Consider the following 18,574-nt stretch of genomic DNA (forward strand, 5'->3'; position numbering starts at 1 on the left):
CAGACAATGGTCATATCCTCAGCTCAGTTTTAACTCTGTCACTGGGAGAATGAAAACCTGTTACCTGGTCCCTGCTTTATTTGTAAGTCTTGTAACTTTGAGGTATCAGTCCAAATGAAGGTTGGAACTTCTTTCTCTAGAGAATTCGGAGTCAGATGATGCTGGTACAGGCTGTAGTCAGGCAGGTAGGGGAGCAGTGGAAGTCCAGTGCTCGAGGCTGTGTGGACATAGAAAAAGGTGAATTCTGGGACCACTGAAGAAAGCTGCAGGAAGACCAGCGTAACCCCACTCAGCTGTGCTGGCGAATGCCTGCAGTCCCTGCCGTGCAGTGGGCTATCCTGAGCAGAGATCCCAATGTCCACAAACACGTCCCTTATCACCTACGTGAACAAACCATTCCCAGCACTGTTGGTGACATTATGTATTTAGCTTATCCTAGTCTCAGGTCAGTGGGATGATGATGTCCTCTCTTTTACAGTACTGCTGCCCTGAATTGGTTGAATACCAGAAGAAAGGCAAGTCCCTCGATGCAGAGCCCAGTGTTCCATTGGCAGCAAAACCGTCATCCCCTGAGAAGACAGCTCCTGTTACTTCCACACCCTCCTCCACACCTATTCCTGCTCTCTCACCACCTACCAAAGTACCAGAGCCAAATGAGAATGCTGGAGATGGCGTCCAGACCAAACTCATTATGCTAGTTGATGACTTTTACTATGGACGGGATGGGGGCAAGGTAGCCCAACTCACAAGCTTTCCTAAGGTTGCCACGTCTTTCCGATGCCCTCATTGTACCAAAAGGCTGAAAAACAACATTCGGTAAGCATGAAACAGCCTTGGAAGTTACCCTGCATAAAAATAGACAAGTCGTCTTATATTGTTACGTTTTTCTTTTTGGAAACATTAACTATGATGCTGTCTTGTTAGAATTAGTTTTATTAAAAAGTAATAAAGGATAGCCTTGAGTTTGAGTAAGGAAGACCAGTCTCTTTGCACAGAACCTACTTTTAGTTTTAAGAACCTGTTTGTTATCTGGGGACTGGAGAGAGGACTCAGCAGTTAGGAGCACTGGCTGCTCTTCCAGAGGACCCGGGTTCAATTCCTAGTTATCACATGTCTGTAACTCCAAGATCTGATACCATCATACAGACGTACATGCACGTTAAACACCAGTCACATAAAATAAAAATAATTATTAAAACAAAAACCAAAAACATGTTATCTGGAGCTGGATAGAGGACTCAGAAGTTAAAAATGTGTTCTGCTCTTGCAGAGTACCTGTGTTCCACTCCCAGCACTCACCTCAGTAGCTCATGATTATCTGGAACTCCAGCTCCGGGGGATCTCATGCCTCTGGCCCCCTTAATCACTTGTACCAATGAGTACATGCCCACACACATAGACATACATACACGCACAGAATTTGAAAAGAACCATCTTTCTAGGCTCAGAAAAAGACTATCCCTAAATAGAGGAAGTTGGAGGAGGGGAGCAAATAATGTTAGCTTCTAATTCTATCATTCTATCTCAAAGACTACTGGTTGTTTCTGGACTTTCTCTTTGTGTTGTGCTACAGATTCATGAATCATATGAAACACCACGTGGAACTTGATCAGCAGAATGGGGAGGTCGACGGGCACACTATCTGCCAGCACTGTTACCGCCAGTTCTCCACCCCCTTCCAGCTTCAGTGCCACCTGGAAAATGTTCACAGTCCCTACGAGTCCACGAGTAAGTCTGGAGACTCACTCCAGCGGAGGGTGGGAGCTGCTTTTTTCTTCACCTACTGAACAGTGCTAGCGAAGAGCTTGTTCTATGCAGATAATAGTGGCAGAGGAAGTACTGTCCCCTCTTTGCTTTCAAGCCTGATTTTAAAGTACTTTGCTATTAAATGAGTGCTTGAGAGAGAGAGAGAGAGAGAGAGAGAGAGTGTGTGTGTGTGTGTGTGTGTGTGTGTGTGTGTGTGTGTGTGTGTGGTTTTTCAAGACAGGGTTTCTCTGTAGTTTTGGTGCCTGTACTGGATCTCGTTCTGTAGGTAGACCAGGCTGGCCTCGAACTCACAGAGATAAGGTGGGCACCACCGCCACTCAGCTAGCCGTATTTTGTAATTCAAAATATGAAGTAATTAAAAATTTTATTAAAAAATTATAACTATATCCTTAGACTCAAGCTTGACAAATTGGCTAATTTCAGAATATAATTATCTTGAATCTGTTGATATGAAAAAAGAAATGACATTTATGACAAGGTAAGAGCATCTGTCCAGCCAAGTGTGGTGACACACACCATTAATACCTGACTTGGGAGGCAGAGGCAGAATGGTCTGTGAATTCCAGGCCATGCAGGGCTGTGTAATGAGACCCTGTCACAAAACAGAAAGCAAAGATCTCTTAGTGGTTGTCAGCCTTTTCAGAACAAATTCTTGCTGGTAATTCCTGGACAGTCAGTAGATATTTATGAATTATTTATAAATGAGAAGCTTGTCCTTAGGCATAGGCATGTAGTATTTTCAAAGAACTCATCAGCAGTATAGGATGCACACTGTAGATGTATGGAAGCTCAAGAACAGTAGGAAGTCATAAGGCTTTCTACTAGGTTCCTGTCTATCATAATAGAGGTGACAGTTCCTAGGTATTGAGTTAGAAAGAGAAGTAAGAGATAGGAAATGGTAAACAGAGAATGTGACTTCAAGTTAGAAGTCAAGAGAGAATGTCACAGTCACAGGGCTGAGAATAGAGCTTTGTTTATTCAAAAGACTGAGTTAGGGACATCAGTTGTCATTAGCAACACAGATGTGAGAGCAGGACCATTTTACAGCTGTGGTAGTGATTGCATGTGGAGATGCAGTCAGGAGCATCTTAAGGGCTGTGATCTTCTATCCAGGTGCATGTCTAGATTATTTTTCTTCTTACAGCCAAGTGCAAGATCTGTGAGTGGGCATTTGAAAGCGAGCCACTGTTCCTCCAGCATATGAAGGACACTCATAAGCCTGGAGAGATGCCTTATGTGTGTCAGGTACTGCCTTTTCCTCCAGAGCATTTTAGGCATTTTGTTTTTAAACTGATTGTGAAGAAGTCCACTAAAAGTACCCAGTGTACACATTCTGTGTAGGTACTCTGAAGACACGGGAAAAGACTAACAGTTTCCATAGTTAGGACTTCCCAGAAGATAACAGCCGGAGGGGGCCTCCTGTGCATACCGAGAGAGTGTCTCCCAAGCTTCCCTCTCAAGATAGTGGGTGCTTTTATTCCTTAGAAACTCTGGGTTGTTGGCAGACTGTGCTGTCCATTACTGTTTTTACGGATCTCCATCCCAAAACCAGACTAGTAATACCTCATGCGTTTACCCCCTCCCCCATGGTTGTTGTTACCTCTTTATAGCTCCAGTTACTCACTCTTCCCTCATTTTCCTTCTCACATGGTCAGGTGTGTCAGTACCGCTCCTCCCTCTACTCTGAGGTAGATGTCCATTTTCGGATGATCCATGAAGATACTCGGCATTTGCTCTGCCCGTACTGCCTGAAAGTCTTCAAAAATGGCAATGCGTTCCAGCAGCACTACATGAGGCACCAGGTATTAGGCACCAAGCAATCCTGTATTCTCACTTGAAGTTTTGGATTCTAGGGTCAGGGCTGAGATAGATTAATTAATAATTAATGTTGATAGAGAAGCTAGTATTGTGAGCAAACATCATTCACTTCCTGTCACACTAGGTTAGATGTTAAGAGATTTAGTGCTAAAGGAACAATACACAAAGCCATTATGAGGGCTGTGTTAACAGGGCAAGAGACAGAGAAGCCTCTGCCTATTCTTGGAGCTGAGGGGATATCCAGGAAGAAGTGGCATTTAAGGTCTGCAGGATGAACAATGATGCAGACTAAAACAGAACAGAGAAGAAATGGACCTGAGGCACAAGGTAAGGCTGTGGCAGTGTAAGGAAGTGAGAGGCGTTCAGAGTAGATTGTAGGAAACAAGGCAAGCAGGTGTTGGAAGCTAGGTGGGGACTGGTTATGGGTGCTCACCTTGGCTGGGAAAAGGAGTTCAAGCCCTGGGTGATAGGTTCCTACTTGTTTTATTCAAAATTTTACCCCGGCTGCATTAAGTAAACTGAGGGAGTTCAGAGTGGAGGGAAGACCAGCCAAGCTTTGGAATCCTTTAGGGAGGAGATGGCAGTGGGGCTGGCTTGTGAAGTGAAGAAGAGGAGTAGAGGTGGTAGGTATTGCTAAGATAACATGGTCTTTAGGAGTTAGAGATGGGTTAAGTGAAAGAGCAAGAGAATAAAAATAATTCCTAAAACAAGTACTGCCTTCGTCTTTGGTGTCTTACATGCTGATGTCAGGTGAGGCCCTGTAGCCTGGGCTACATAGAAAGATCTTGTGTCAAAAAATGTTAAATGGTACTTCGTCTTCGTTGTTGGTTGGATGAATAGCAGGACTGTTTACTGAGAAACACTAGAGAAAGCAAATTTTGAGAGAATACTGAGATTTGGGTATTTTGGTTTAGCACTGTCTATTGATATTACGGTATAGCTGGTAGATAATAGATCTAATGTCTGGATTGTTACAAGAATAATTTGAGAATTGTTACATAAATTCATTAGGTTTTAAGCTTTCTTGACTTGGTCTCACTATGTAGCCTTAGCTGGCCTCAGACTCACAGAGATTCACCTGCCTCTGCCTCCTGGCTGCTGAGATTAAAGATGTGTACCACAACACCTAGCTGATTTTGTTTTTATTTTATATGTGTGTTGTTTTGCCTACGTGTGTCTATGTCTGAGTTACAGATGTAAGCCCCCGTGTGGGTGCTGGGAATTGAACCAGCATCCTAGAAGAACAGCCAGTAGTGCTTTTAACCACTGAACCATCCTAGCACCCCAGCTAATTTTAAACTTTTTAAGTTTCAAAAGTCCTCCAGACGTGTCAAGGATAAGGCTGAGAGCCCTTTAAGTTTCTACCCGTAGAACTATCACTGTAGTCCTCGTAGGGCTTTTGTTGCCAAGGAGACTGAAGTGTTCTGAAGAAAAGGTGATCAAAATGCTCAGGCCACAGGAATGTTAAGATAGAAGGAGACCAGAGACAGACAGGCCGACCCTCTGTTAAGCAACATTAAGAAACTGTTGGTTGATTGGTAAGGTTCCAGCGGGGGACAAAGGACTTGAGAACGTAAGTGGAGACAACGTGAGGGTGTTCGTGTACACAGAGGACAGAGGGTGGGTGATCAGGCAAGGAGTGGCTAAGGGGAAACCAGGCTGTGTTGCTGGTCCTGTTGTATTTTATTTGCCATATGAAATAGTCATAACCTTGTTTTAAAGTGCTGTAGAAAGCCTAGTATGGTGGCTCACACTGTAATCTCAGCACTCAGGAGGCTGAGGTGGTAGAACGGCCATTAATTTGAGGCCTGCCGAGACTGCTGAGCTCAGTTCCAGGCTAGCCTATGGTACACAGTGAGACTCTGTCTTTAAAAAAAGTAAACAATGCTACAAGAAAGAGCCTACTAGAGGAGAGTGAAGCTTTGTAAGAGACATAAAAATGGAAAAGTAGGTGTGAGTGCAGTTACATGTGCACATGTGCAGCGCTCAGAGCACCTCCTTCGTTCACCCCCTCTTCACAGTATTGGCATGTGGAAACCACTACTTCATCTTAGCCCACTGTTACACTTGTTAGGGATCCAAGCAAAGGAAGTCATAGATAGGGGCCCTGTTTTGGCGGACCAAGTCCTCAAAATAGTCTCTGAAACTCTCTCTCTCTCACACACACACACACACACACACACACACACACACACACACACACACACAAGAAAGGAATGCACAGCGACAGTACAGAGGGGGGCAGTACTACCTTTTGTAGACAGGACAGAGGAGGGCAGGACTACCTTTTGCAGACAGTACAGAGGGGGGCAGGACTACCTTTTGCAGACAGGACAGAGGAGGGCAGTCCTACCTATTGTACTCAGCTGCAGAGTGTCTTGGTGATGGGGTGCTTGCTCGGCATAAGGAAAGCTTTAGCTTCTTAGTTGCTTCCCTAGCAGCACCAGAAAAGAGAGAGAAGAGAAGGCTTAGCTTTGTGGTTGCTTATATGCAGCTGGTGAAAAAGAGCTGGTGAACCTGTGTGTGAAAATGAACCAAGAGTCTGGGTTAAAGGAACCTGGACTGTGAGGGACACAATGAGAAGTCGGAGTTGTTTTGTTGTTTGCTTGGCAGCTTTAGCGTGTATATTTTTGTGTGTTTCTAAACTTCAAAAAGAATTGCAGAAGATGGCATGAGCAAGCCTGTTGCTGGCCCCGTGCTCCCAGTCAAGGGTGGCTGAGGGCCTGTGCATCCTGGCCTTGACTTCTGGGGTGTGAGATGGTGGTTCCCAGTGACAGGTTGCCTGGCCTTGAGAGGTCTTTTCATACTCTCATTAAATTCTCAGCAGCAGAAAGAAGGCAAGGCTAATGTTGACATTGACTCTGGGAACATTTAAGGGATTCTTGTCTGTTCTGTTTTTCTCCACTTCAGAAGAGAAATGTGTATCACTGCAACAAATGCCGGCTACAGTTTCTCTTTGCCAAGGACAAAATTGAACACAAGCTCCAGCACCATAAAACCTTCCGTAAACCTAAGCAACTGGAAGGCTTAAAACCAGGCACCAAGGTAAAGGGTTTGCCTGAAGTCTCTTTCACAGCCCCGGGGAGGGTAAGCATAGATGTGGACAGTACCCCGAGAGTTACTGTGAGTGCCATTTAATTGTTCTTCCCTTGATTCTCAGGTGACAATCCGGGCTTCTCGGGGGCAGCCACGCACTATTGCCGTGTCTTCAAGTGATACGTCTTCTAGCGCCTTACAGGAGGCAGCACCACTGACCTCCTCCACCGACCCCTGTCCTGTCTTCCTTTACCCCCCTGTCCAACGCAGCATCCAGAAGAGAGCTGTGAGGAAAATGTCAGTGCCTCCTTCGAAATGCTAGGCGGGTGGGAACTGTGGACAGAGCATTTCCTAATAGCCAAGGAAATCAGATGCAATCTGCAGCTGGGTCAGTGGTCAAAAAACTTAGGATTTGATGGTTTCTGAAGCAGTAATGAAAGTTTTGTTTTTAACAGGAGCGTCATGGGCCGACAGACATGTCTGGAGTGCAGCTTTGAGATCCCAGATTTCCCTAATCATTTCCCTACCTATGTGCATTGTTCTCTCTGTCGCTATAGCACCTGCTGCTCTCGAGCATATGCCAATCACATGATCAAGTAAGTTGAGAGCAAACCAGGACTTCGAGAGTCCAAACTCCCTTCATCCCTCCCACTTCTATTTGGTTTCTTCTTAAAGCTGTTTGGCCGTCTCTTCTAGGGAGATAAAAGAGCAAACCCATATTTATTTGGCCTTGGTATCTGTGCTCCAGATAACCGTCTAGGGTCTTGCTACTAAAAGTGCAGTCAAGGCATTGAACAGGAGCTTGTAAGAAATGCTGATTCTTAGCCCCATCCTAGACCTGAATCCAAACGTGAATTGTAATTGATGCTCAGGTTATTTTGTATGTATAGTGAAGTTTGAGAAGCCTGATGGTCAAACTGGTCTGGATTGAGAAGGCGTCTTTTTGGTTGGACATTGTCATTGGCTGGTAACTCTGCTGCTTTGTCTTTTTCAGCAATCATGTGCCACGGAAGAGCCCCAAGTATTTGGCTTTGTTTAAAAATTCTGTAAGGTAATAAACACTTCTCGGTACTCTAGTTGTTGAAGTTAATATCATGTCCTTGTTTTGAGGAGTGGTTATGTGCATCCCTCCCTTATTTAAGCCTCAGAGTGAGTTGAACTGTGTAGTGTCCTTGACATACGTGTCTAATATCCTGTTGGTCCTCTCCTTTCTTTCTCAGTGGAATCAAGCTGGCCTGCACTTCCTGTACCTTCGCTACCTCGGTGGGAGATGCTATGGCCAAGCATTTAGTGTTCAACCCCTCCCACAGATCCAGCAGTATCCTACCGCGGGGTAAGTGAGGAACTGGGGTTGGAGAAGGGATGCCATACTGTATGAGCCAGGAGCATCTTTCTCTGGCCTCACCATTGACTGTTTACGACACATACAGCACTCAGACTGTAAACATTCTAACCTGAAGTTAGAGAAGACTGGGAAGGTTGCCCTGTGAAGAGTCTTTTAGTGGGTAGCATGTTGAAATCTCAAGGTATTATCTATGGAGTGTTGGGTTTTTTGTTTGTTTGTTTTTTTCCCCGGTGAGCTAACTTTTTTTTTTTTTTAAATCTCATTTTCCCAGGGCTCAGTTGGATGTCTCACTCCAGGTAACATTCATTTCATGATTTAATGTGTACTTTGTATGATGTTTGCTCTTATTAACACTGTTATTTAAATTCCTAAGTTTAACTGATGTTTCCACCCTCTGCTTCCCATCTCCACTCATTTAGGCCTGGCCAGACTCCTGAACGAGTGTACGACCGGAACTTGAAGACTATGTATCTTCCACCTCCCTTCATCCCTAACAAAGCTGCCACTGTGAAACCCGGAGGAGCCACCCCAGCAGAGCCTCAAGAGCTTGCGGTTCCTGTGGCCCAGGCCCTTCCATCACCCATCTCAACTGCAACCCCACCAGCAACCCCCACTCACCCACAGCCCTCATCTCTGCTGCCCTTGGCCACAGAGGGGGCTGAACGTCTGAACGTTGAACAGGATGAGGGAAGAAGCCCCATCACCCAGGAACCTGAACCAGCAGGTGGTGGTGGAGGCGGCGGCGGCGGCAGTGGGGTTGGTAAGAAAGAGCAGCTGTCTGTGAAGAAGCTTCGGGTAGTACTGTTTGCCCTGTGCTGCAACACAGAACTGGCGGCTGAGCACTTCCGAAACCCCCAGCGTCGGATCCGTCGTTGGCTTCGACGCTTCCAGGCCTCTCAGGGAGAGAATTTAGAGGGCAAATATCTCAGCTTTGAGGCGGAAGAGAAACTGGCTGAGTGGGTACTGATCCAGCGAGAGCAACAACTCCCTGTAAATGAGGAGACCTTGTTTCAGAAGGCCACCAAAATAGGACGCTCTTTGGAGGGAGGTTTTAAGATATCCTATGAGTGGGCTGTGCGCTTCATGCTGCGGCACCACCTCACTCCCCATGCCCGGCGAGCTGTGGCCCACACATTACCGAAGGATGTAGCAGAAAATGCAGGACTCTTCATTGAGTTTGTACAGCGGCAGATTCACAATCAGGACTTACCTTTGTCTATGATTGTGGCTATTGATGAGGTCTCCTTGTTCCTGGACACAGAAGTACTGAGCAGTGATGACCGAAAAGAGAATGCTCTCCAGACAGTGGGCACAGGGGAGCCTTGGTGTGATGTAGTGCTGGCTATCCTAGCAGATGGCACTGTCCTCCCTACCCTGGTTTTCTACCGAGGACAAGTGAATCAGCCTGCTAATGTGCCAGACTCTATATTGCTAGAGGCCAAAGAGAGTGGCTACAGTGATGATGAGATCATGGAGCTTTGGTCAACCCGTGTGTGGAAGAAGCACACAGCTTGTCAGCACAGCAAAGGCATGCTGGTGATGGACTGCCATCGCGCTCACTTGTCAGAGGAGGTACTGGCCCTGCTCAGTGCCTCCAGCACTTTGCCTGCAGTGGTCCCTGCAGGCTGTAGCTCTAAAATCCAGCCTTTAGATGTGTGCATCAAACGAACTGTTAAGAACTTCCTGCACAAAAAGTGGAAGGAGCAGGCTCGGGAGATGGCAGATGCTGCGTGTGATTCAGATGTCCTGCTTCAGCTGGTGCTGGGCTGGCTGAGTGAGGTGCTGGGTGTCATTAGGGACTCCCCAGAACTAGTTCAGCGATCCTTCCTTGTGGCTAGTGTTCTGCCAGGTCCTGATGGCAACATTAACTCACCTACACGCAACGCTGACATGCAGGAGGAGCTCATTGCCTCCCTAGAGGAGCAGCTGAAGCTGAGTGGAGAGCGGTCTGAGGAGCCCTCGGCTTCCACCCCCCGACCCAGATCATCTCCTGAAGAGACAGTGGAGCCTGAAAGCCTTCACCAGCTCTTTGAGGGGGAGAGTGAGACGGAGTCCTTCTATGGCTTTGAGGAAGCTGATCTAGATCTGATGGAGATTTAGATCTGATGGAGATTTAGGTGCTGGGGTCGTGAGAGCATACCGAGTTGGGTAGGAAAGCTGAGGGGGAGGGTAGAGGGGCTTAGAGAAAGGGGGTACCAGTGGGGTACTTGGTTTATATTTTTATTTTATGCCACCACTCCCCTGACATCGATACTTCCTGTGAATTTGTGGGTTATTAGGACAGCCAGTAGTGATCACGTCTGAGCTGAGGAGCTGGCCCATTGGTTACTCACTTCTGCTAAAAACAGGTTCTTGTGACTTTTTTCCTTCTTCTTTAATTTAAATCACTGTGTTTGCTATTTTTCTGACAAAATCTAGGAAAACAATCCTTTGTGGACAGATATTAAATTGTTTTGTTTCCCTTTTACCTCAATTGTATCATAGTATTTCTGGGTTTTGTTTGTTTTATTCTATGGCCAATGTCTTTGGGCATGATACTATCTAATCATTGTTAATGTGAGGACTTTTCTGCAGATGGGAAAGAAAAAAAATATGTAGCTCACAAGCTGGTTTATTACATATGTGGATAAATTTTTTCATTGTGGTCTTAACACTTTTATATAAAAATGAAAATGAAAAAAAGATTCCCACTGAACTCTTTCCTTCTCCTCCCTTCCCTTCCTTCTCCAGAGTTGTTGGTTTCTACAGCAACTCTTGATATAAAATCGTGGCTTTAAAAATGCATGAAACCACCTTGAATCATCCAGAATGGATAGATTTCTTTCCTCACCACCCTCTACCAAAACACAACAGAAACAATATTTTTTGCACTTATGACCCCTGACCCCTTTCCTGATTTTCACACCGTCCTTTACTCTGGACAAAGGAGCACATGTGTCCCTAGCAAGCAAGAGGTCCTGGGTGAGGTGGTCAATCAGTGTTCAGGTGGAAGCCATCCTAGTCCGTCTTCCATCAGCCAGCCCCCGGTGGCAGCAGAGTCCCTGCTTTGTTGAACTTGGTCCTGTTAAGCATGCCCTGACAGCACACCTGCTCAAGACATCACAGGTGCTAACTGGCATATGTTAAGTGTTGAACTCGAACAAGACACAGACCGCTTGAACTCCTGCTAACCCGTGGTTTTCACATTTTTCTCAATGTTTCAGAAGAAACTGATGTGGAAAAAAAAGCATAGAGGTGTGCACAGAGAAAGACACGAATCTTTATTTTTCACTGCCAACTTCAAGGAAAATTTTTCTACAATTTGCATGAGGGATTTTTTTTTTTTTAAGAAAAAGATGTATTCATGGTGATAAACCAAAATGTACTGTACCATAGAAGAAAAAAAGAACAAAATACCAAGTCTACCTTTCCCACAGCCACACCATTCTTGTCCATCCTGAGGCTTTTAGCAACGTTGCCTCCTGTGAGCCAAGGAGGCAACCTGTACAAGCTTGTAAGTGGTTCATCTTTAAAATGTACATAAGTGGAGCCTTTAATAAAATGAGAGGAAATGGATTTATAAACCTTTTTCTATGTGTCCCTGTTTAATAGGCATTCATAGACTGGGAGGTGTTGGAGATGACAGCCTGGTGGTACAGGTGTAGGTGTATGGTCTTCGTTACCACCTGGTCTTCTCCTGCAGTTCGCTTTTTTAACTCCCAGCACACTAGAACCTAGGGAACAGAACTGATCCCACAGGTTTGGCCAGCTCTGTCTAAACCCATGGCGTTGGAGATCTGAACGGAGGATCCGCCTAGGCTTCTCTTCCCCAGCTTTTTGCTCAATGCCATTTTATTGATGGACTGTATATACTTCAAAGCCAACCGTCTGCCTTTGAGACAGCTGGAGAACTGTAAGTGGCCACTTCAATCCACAACCTAATTCTCTTTGGTCATCTCTGCAGCAGCCACACCTTTAGCGGAGCTGGGTTCGTGGCCTCTGCACATTGACTTTGAATGGGTGATTATTTTTTTTTTTTATTTTTTATTTTATTTTATTTTTTTAAAGATCATGGTAACAGTGGGTCGGCTGGGTTTTGGCAAGCAAATCGTCTTTGTGGACTCTGCCTGCATGGCTTAGTGGTAGAAGGAATTTTTTTTTGTTTTTGTTTTTTATAATTCAGTTTAATCAATAAACATGTATTTATTGACAACTTTCCGTGTTGAGATCAAGTATGTCAAAGTTCCAGATTGAAGGCTCAGGATTTTCTTTGTGTGAATCTATCTGCTGCTGTCTATTCCACTCTCAAAGGGTCTGGAGAGCCTTGTGCTGAAGACCTACGATTTTCATTTTAAAAAGTCAAGGGATAGAACATGGCTAATTCCTAACCACTTAAAAAATATTTTTATGTGTTGAATGTAGGAACCACATGCTACTACAACATGCACACAAAGGTCAAGACAACTCTCGACTCTCCTGCCATTGTGTGGGATCTGGGGATTAAACTCAGGTTTCAGGCCTATCCTAGGACTTTATGTGTGTGCATTCATGTGTGGAAGCAGGCACAAGTGTGGGGTATGATCACTGGGTGTTCTCACTCTCCACCCTAATTGAGACAGCTTTTCTGCTTCCTGGGCCAGGCTCCTGGCTCTCAAGCCTACCAGCCCCTCCTGCCTCTGCCCCATCTCCCTGTAGAACCTGGGAGTACAGTTTAGCTGCTCTGCCCAGCTTCCCACAGGTTCAGGGGACCCACATTAGGTCTCCACACTAGCACAGGTGCTTCAAGCAACCCAGTCCTCTTCCCAGCTCCACTGAGGAATTTAAAGGCCCGTATTTACTTGTATGTAGGTGGGTATGAGCACAGGAGGAGCACAGGTGCTCATGGGAGCTGGAGTTAGAGGTAGTTGTGAGCCACATCCATGGGTGCTGGGACTCAAACTCGGGTCAGATCTTCTGGAGAGTAGTACTGTCTGCTCTTACACTGAGTCACCTCTCCAGCCCCTCATTTAGGATTTTTTAATAAATGCTTCAAAGTACCAAGTGCTAGAATTATAGACAAACATTAGTTAAATATGCTAACATCTCCTGACTGTGGCTACCCTGTGGTGGCTTAGGGGCTGAGCACCACCATACAGAGTTGCTCTGCCACATACCATGTGCCTGTCAGTGAAATTTTAACCAGTCACATTTGCAGCCATCATTAACCACCACCACGCCCCACGGCCCCAAAATCTACATTTTAGAATACAGTGCATGGGAGAAAAATGAAGAGAATATTGTATATGTGTAAGCTAACTGTGTTAACAAAGGTCCAGTTTACCCTGTAAGAAGCTAGCTCTAGGATAATCCTAAGTGAATACTATTTGGGGTCTTTATTGTCATGCAGAGAATCCTTACTTGCTAAAAGAGCCTAAATGCCGCCATCACCACGAGTGCCTATGATCCCTCTCTGGGAGGCTGAAGCGGTAGGACTGTCCTGAGTTGAGTGAAGGGGCTAAGGAAATAGCTGGCAAGTGCTTGCCATGTAAGCATGAGGACCTGAGTTCAGCCCTGAGCTCCCATGCACTGTGGCATGCACATTTAAAATCCCAGTGCTAGGGAGGTAGAGACAGGATCCCAGGGCCTGCTGGCCAGTCAGCCTAGCTGAATTGATAAGCTCAGGTTCGTAAGAATTACATCAAAAAAATTAAGGTGGAGGATGACTGAAAGACTTCTGACCTCTGAGCATGCACACAGGAGCTAAATGAATCTCTGTCCAGGAAAGGGAACACAGCAGCAGCTGAGCTCTCGCTGTGACCCTCTTAGAATAAAAACAGCCACCAGGTATGGTAGCACAAGCTTTTAACTCCAGCATTTGGGAGGCAGAGGCAAGCAGATTTCTGAGTTCTAGGTCAGCTTGAGCTACATAGTGAGATCTCATTAAAACAAACAACTCAGTAAACATTTCAAAGACTGATTTATTTTACAAAAGTCTACCTTTCAGCCAACTAATTCAAATATAGAAGGGTACAGCTTCAGCTCCAGACGAAGTTCATCTGTATTTCATTCAAAGCCACTAAAAAGAAAGAAAATATTTTAGGGGAAAGTGAAGCACAAATGCATCAGCTTGTGAAGGAGCTCTCCCCGAAGAACCACTGCCTGGGGAATCAGCACTCCAGAAGGGCCCAGCTGTGTGCAAGTCAAAGGCTTTCCAACTCTCCCACACACTGTTCTCCTACTGTAACTTGAAATTACCTGATCATGTGGGCAATATCCCAGTTGGTCTCTGCTGAGAGAGGTCCTTCTATCTCAACACCTTTTTCAGTTACGGTGGCAATTTGAAACTGAAAACAAAACATGCAATGAAAATACCCAGTCTGGACAAAGGTCAATCAAGAGGGTCACCCCTCATTTGAAAATAGAAGCAACAGAATTTGTAGTTTTAAGACAGGGCCTCACTATGTAGCTCTGGCTGTCATGGAACACACTCTGTAGCCCAGGCTGGTCTCAACTCACAGAGTTCGGCCTGCCTCGGCCTCCCGAGTGCTGGGGTTAAAGGTGTGCGATAGTATGCCTGGCCCCAGAATTTGTACTTTTCTGTCCACTTCTCACCCGGTTATATGAACGGGCATCTCGGTAGTACAGCACTCGCATGCAGCGTTCTACAAGCTCTCGGGCCTCAGTCTGACTCAGCACTGGTTGTTTCTCTAGAACTTCTCGAAGTAGAGGCTAAAAAGACAGGCAAAACATGGGAGAAATTAGACACTGGCATAACGGCAGGCAACCTGCTCCAACCCATGTAAACAATCACCAAAGTGACAGACGTCTACCCATTGTCTCGACAGAATTAAGTGCTGGCTTTATTTCATTTGACATTTACTTATTTTGTGTATATGTATGCACATGCATGTGGAAGTCAGAAAACAGTTTGCAGGAGTTGTTTCCACCATGGGAGTCCTGGGCTAGCTGTCAGCAAGTGCCTTTACCCGTGAGTCATTTTTCTTGTTTTTCCGATGGAGTCTTGCTATGGAGCCCAAGCTGGTCTGGAATACATAGGCCTCCTGTGCACTAGGATTCCAGATGTGTACCACCATGCCCAGCTAAGATCCTCTTAAAGGGGAAGGCCTAGGGCTTCTACCCTGCAACAAGGCTATCATTCCTATTCACCACATCTTGTCACTGGATGGTCATGTAAACACATTCTTCTCAGACAGAGAAAACCAGATGCCCAACATTAGGATCCCAACCTGTCTCATCTCTTTTCCCTGTTGCCAGGCCCACTACTTACCTGAGCCAAGTATGCGCCATAACCAGTGGCTAGTGACGGAGCTTCATAAGCTACACCAAGCATGTCCACATAACCAAGGAAGCTAGAGCGGAAAAAGTCAAAGAACTCATTCAATCTTACATTTCTTGGCCAAAGAATGGGACCATGAGGTCTGAATGAAAAGATGGGGATTCCCGGGGAATAAAGAGTCTGGGGTGGGGAAAACAGCATGCCTCAGTGGGTAAAGACACTTGCCACCATGCCTAATGACCCAAGATCGATCCCTAGAACCCACATGGTACAAGAGACTCCTTACACACACACTGTAGCATAAAAGCACCCATACAAAAGTGTAAAAAACATTCCTTTAAAAGACTGAAGAAAGCCAGGCGGTGGTGGCGCACGCCTTTAATTCCAGTGCTCAGAAGTTAGAGGCAAGCGGATCTCTGTGAGTTTGAGGCCAGCCTGATCTACAGAGCAAGTTCCAGGACAGCCAGAACTGTTACACAGAGAAACCTGTATCGGAAAAAACAAAACAGGTCACTCAGTAGGTGCTAGGTCAGGTGGTCAAGGAAGTCATCAAATACCTTTCTCCATCAGCATAGCCTCCAATGACCATAGTGTTCCACAGAGGATTCATCTTGGAGCGGCGGCTGTACATGGCCCTGGTCAACCATGAATGAATAGCTCTAGGGCTATAGCTGTGTCCATCTCCCAACAGCTCTTCATCAATCCTTAAAAACAATTGGTTGAGAAAGTAATGAAAACGGAAGTCAAGTTCCCAACCCACCCTTAATCTACACCCAATTTCACACGCCCTCAATGGCAAAAGGCAGTCAAAACACATTCATATGTTTGACTCTTCAACAATCCCCCAAAGCCTCAAGTCTCCGCTCCGCTTGGAGGCGACTTACACCATCTGGCCGAGAACTTGCTTCAAATACTGGAAGTCAGCGTAGTCTCCCGAAGCACCTAGCATAGTGCTGTCGTTGACTCGCATAATACGAGAGATATTGCGGAAACGAGCCAGGGAGCCGTAGGAACCCAGCATGTCTGCAGCAATAACCACTCCGCCGTCGAACTTCACCCCGAGTACCGACGTCCCAGTCACCATGGGGTTCCTGAAGAATGAAAAGGGTCCCTGAGAGCGGCGGCCGGGGCCCCGGGTGCCGCCGCTCGCGCGCCGCAGATCCCCAAGTCCCGGCCTGCCGCCCATTCCTGGCGCGGTTAAAGCGCAACTCACTGGGTCCGGGTGATCGGACCCTCGCAAAGCGCGGACGCCGGATCCATGAGGGCGCAGGGAGTGTACGGGACCCGGTAAAACTGCCCCGGAGCAGGACCCCCGGCCCAGTGGCCAGCCCGTGACTCCCAAAACGCTTCCATCTTAGTCACCAAAGCCGAAGAAATGAAAGCGCTTGCGTCACCGGAAGCGGAAGTAGTCCTTTGTTGTTACACTTCTCTTCTTCCTGCCAGCCGCTTGCAGGTACAATGACTGCCAGGTTCCGCGTTGATGAGGTCGTCTGAGGAGTTCTGGTCCAGAGTAACTACTGAGTCTGACAGAAACGCACAACGTTTTAGCCGGGCGGTGGTGGCGCACGCCTTTAATCCCAGCACTCGGGAGGCAGAGCCAGGCGGGTCTCTGTGAGTTCGAGGCCAGCCTGGGCTACCAAGTGAGTTCCAGGAAAGGTACAAAGCTACACAGGGAAACCCTGTTTCGAAAAGCCAAAAAAAAAAAAAAAAAAAAAAAGAAAGAAATGCACAACGTCTCATCCCATCCCTGTGTCCCACTGAGTAGGGGTGACTATATCTGAGCATTCTGACAATTTAGGAGGAGCGGGCTGTCATGCCCTCTTCGGACCAGAAGAACCCAAGCTCTCTTACAGCTTTACTTCTCAAAGCAGGCCCATGTAACAGGCATTATTCAACCCATTTTATAAATAAAATACAATGCTTGAGATACAGTGATTTACCCCATTACAGTCGGTAAAGGTAGAAAAAATACAATCTCAGCACCCACGTGATGGCACAAAACCATCTGCAATATTCTCTTCTGAGCTCGAAGGCACCAAGCACTTATGTGGTGCACAAGTGAGAGAGAGGACAGGAGGGGAGAGGAGGGGAGAGGGAAGGAAGGAGGGAGAGAGGAGAGGGGAGAGGGAGAAAAGGAGGGAGGGAGAGAAAAGACAAATAGCTCAGACACTGGGGGAGGAAGAGATTCCCTCCCCCAGTGGTGTAACCATGGTAATGTGCCCATGCGTCTGTAAGTAACCCCTCACCCATGCTCCTGTAAGCAACTCTAATTAAACTCACTCTGCTACATACAATCACACAAAGACACGAAGGTAGAAGGGGACTAACTAAAGTTACAGATGGTTGTGAGCCACCACATGGGTGCCGGAGCAGAGCTTCAACCTGGGGGTCATGAGCGCTAGGCAAGCACGCTACCAACTGAACTCTATCCCCAGCCCCTCAAACTCCTTTTTATTTTATTTTTAGCACCTTAGCTTTCCTTATGACTTTTTCATACATCTCTAGTTTTGACTGACCCTCCCCTAGTCTTCTCCCCATCTCCCTGCACCCCTAAACCTTTCCACCCCAGAATTCCCTCTTCCATTTCATATCTGCTTCCCTCTATGCTTACCTATTTTATATTCTTTTCAATTTTTTAAATTTATTTAATGTACACTCATGCTGTGTGTGTACTATGGGATAGGAGAGGGAACTCATGACATAGCAAACATGCAGGTCAGAGGACAACTATGTGGTGTCCATTCTCTCTACTATGTGTGTTCTGGGAACTGAACTCAGGTCATCAAGCTTGTGTGGCAAGTCCTTTACCTTCTGAGCCATCTCACTGGCCCTGTATTCTTATGTGCTACCTCCAGTACAAATGGAGTCATGGCTAAGATGATTTGAGTTGCAATCTTTCAACTTCATAATGGGGCAAAATTAACTTCTTTGAATTTTTGTATTTCTCAGAATAGGATACTCTTGAGATGCTGGACAGTGGTGGTGAGCCACGCTCCTAGTCAGCCTCCCTGCCTATACCCTGCAGCAAACACCCCCAAACTGTGATGCTCAGTAGGTTGTGTGTATTAAATGCACTTCCAACCGCCAATAGTTTCTCTTATGCTGTGTGTTGGGATGTGTCCATTATAAATCAAGGAGCATCCAGGGCTGTGTCGGCCATGGCTTGGCGTCTCTTGCTTGTTTTAATTTTTCATTTTGATCCTGTTTCTCTTTCACTTTGCACGTCTTGTGGTTTGCTATTGTTTGCCATAAATTATGAATGGCGTAGGAGAGTCCAGGTTATGTTCTTCCACTAGAGAGAGGGATTCGAGCTGGGAGGACCACTTTGAGTGACCAGCTCACTCTTCTTTATC

The 18,574-nt window shown here is 46.2% G+C and overlaps 2 protein-coding genes across 12 annotated transcripts in view; one reads left to right on the forward strand and one right to left on the reverse strand.

Moving 5' to 3' along the window:
- Nucleotides 1–12,310, forward strand: part of Pogz (pogo transposable element derived with ZNF domain) — a 59,198-nt gene extending 46,888 nt beyond the window's left edge. For 7 of the 11 annotated variants that reach the window (XM_036189789.1, XM_036189790.1, XM_036189791.1 and 4 more), the window contains 11 exons: nucleotides 479–816; nucleotides 1,574–1,728; nucleotides 2,912–3,012; nucleotides 3,423–3,569; nucleotides 6,496–6,630; nucleotides 6,746–6,918; nucleotides 7,077–7,217; nucleotides 7,616–7,672; nucleotides 7,842–7,954; nucleotides 8,238–8,262; nucleotides 8,386–12,117. In XM_036189789.1, coding sequence (XP_036045682.1) covers nucleotides 479–816; nucleotides 1,574–1,728; nucleotides 2,912–3,012; nucleotides 3,423–3,569; nucleotides 6,496–6,630; nucleotides 6,746–6,918; nucleotides 7,077–7,217; nucleotides 7,616–7,672; nucleotides 7,842–7,954; nucleotides 8,238–8,262; nucleotides 8,386–10,066 — 3,066 coding nt within the window. In that variant the 3' untranslated portion in view covers nucleotides 10,067–12,117. Of the gene's footprint in view, nucleotides 1–478; nucleotides 817–1,573; nucleotides 1,729–2,911; nucleotides 3,013–3,422; nucleotides 3,570–6,495; nucleotides 6,631–6,745; nucleotides 6,919–7,076; nucleotides 7,218–7,615; nucleotides 7,673–7,841; nucleotides 7,955–8,237; nucleotides 8,263–8,385 lie in introns of all 11 variants that reach the window. The other 4 variants (XM_036189787.1, XM_036189792.1, XM_036189796.1 and 1 more) reach the window with 1 other exon arrangement.
- A 1,572-nt stretch (nucleotides 12,311–13,882) lies between these two features.
- Psmb4 (proteasome 20S subunit beta 4) lies at nucleotides 13,883–16,618 on the reverse strand. The gene is made up of 7 exons (XM_036190554.1): nucleotides 16,435–16,618; nucleotides 16,106–16,312; nucleotides 15,779–15,925; nucleotides 15,213–15,294; nucleotides 14,537–14,653; nucleotides 14,180–14,268; nucleotides 13,883–14,000 (listed from the first exon to the last, which is right to left on the reverse strand). The coding sequence occupies exons 1-7, from the start codon at nucleotides 16,572–16,574 to the stop codon at nucleotides 13,988–13,990; spliced, it is 795 nt and encodes a 264-aa protein (XP_036046447.1). The 5' UTR covers nucleotides 16,575–16,618; the 3' UTR covers nucleotides 13,883–13,987.
- Nucleotides 16,619–18,574: the final 1,956 nt, after the last annotated feature.

This window comes from Onychomys torridus, chromosome 6 (genome assembly GCF_903995425.1).
Source record: "Onychomys torridus chromosome 6, mOncTor1.1, whole genome shotgun sequence".
NCBI lineage: Eukaryota > Metazoa > Chordata > Mammalia > Rodentia > Cricetidae > Onychomys > Onychomys torridus.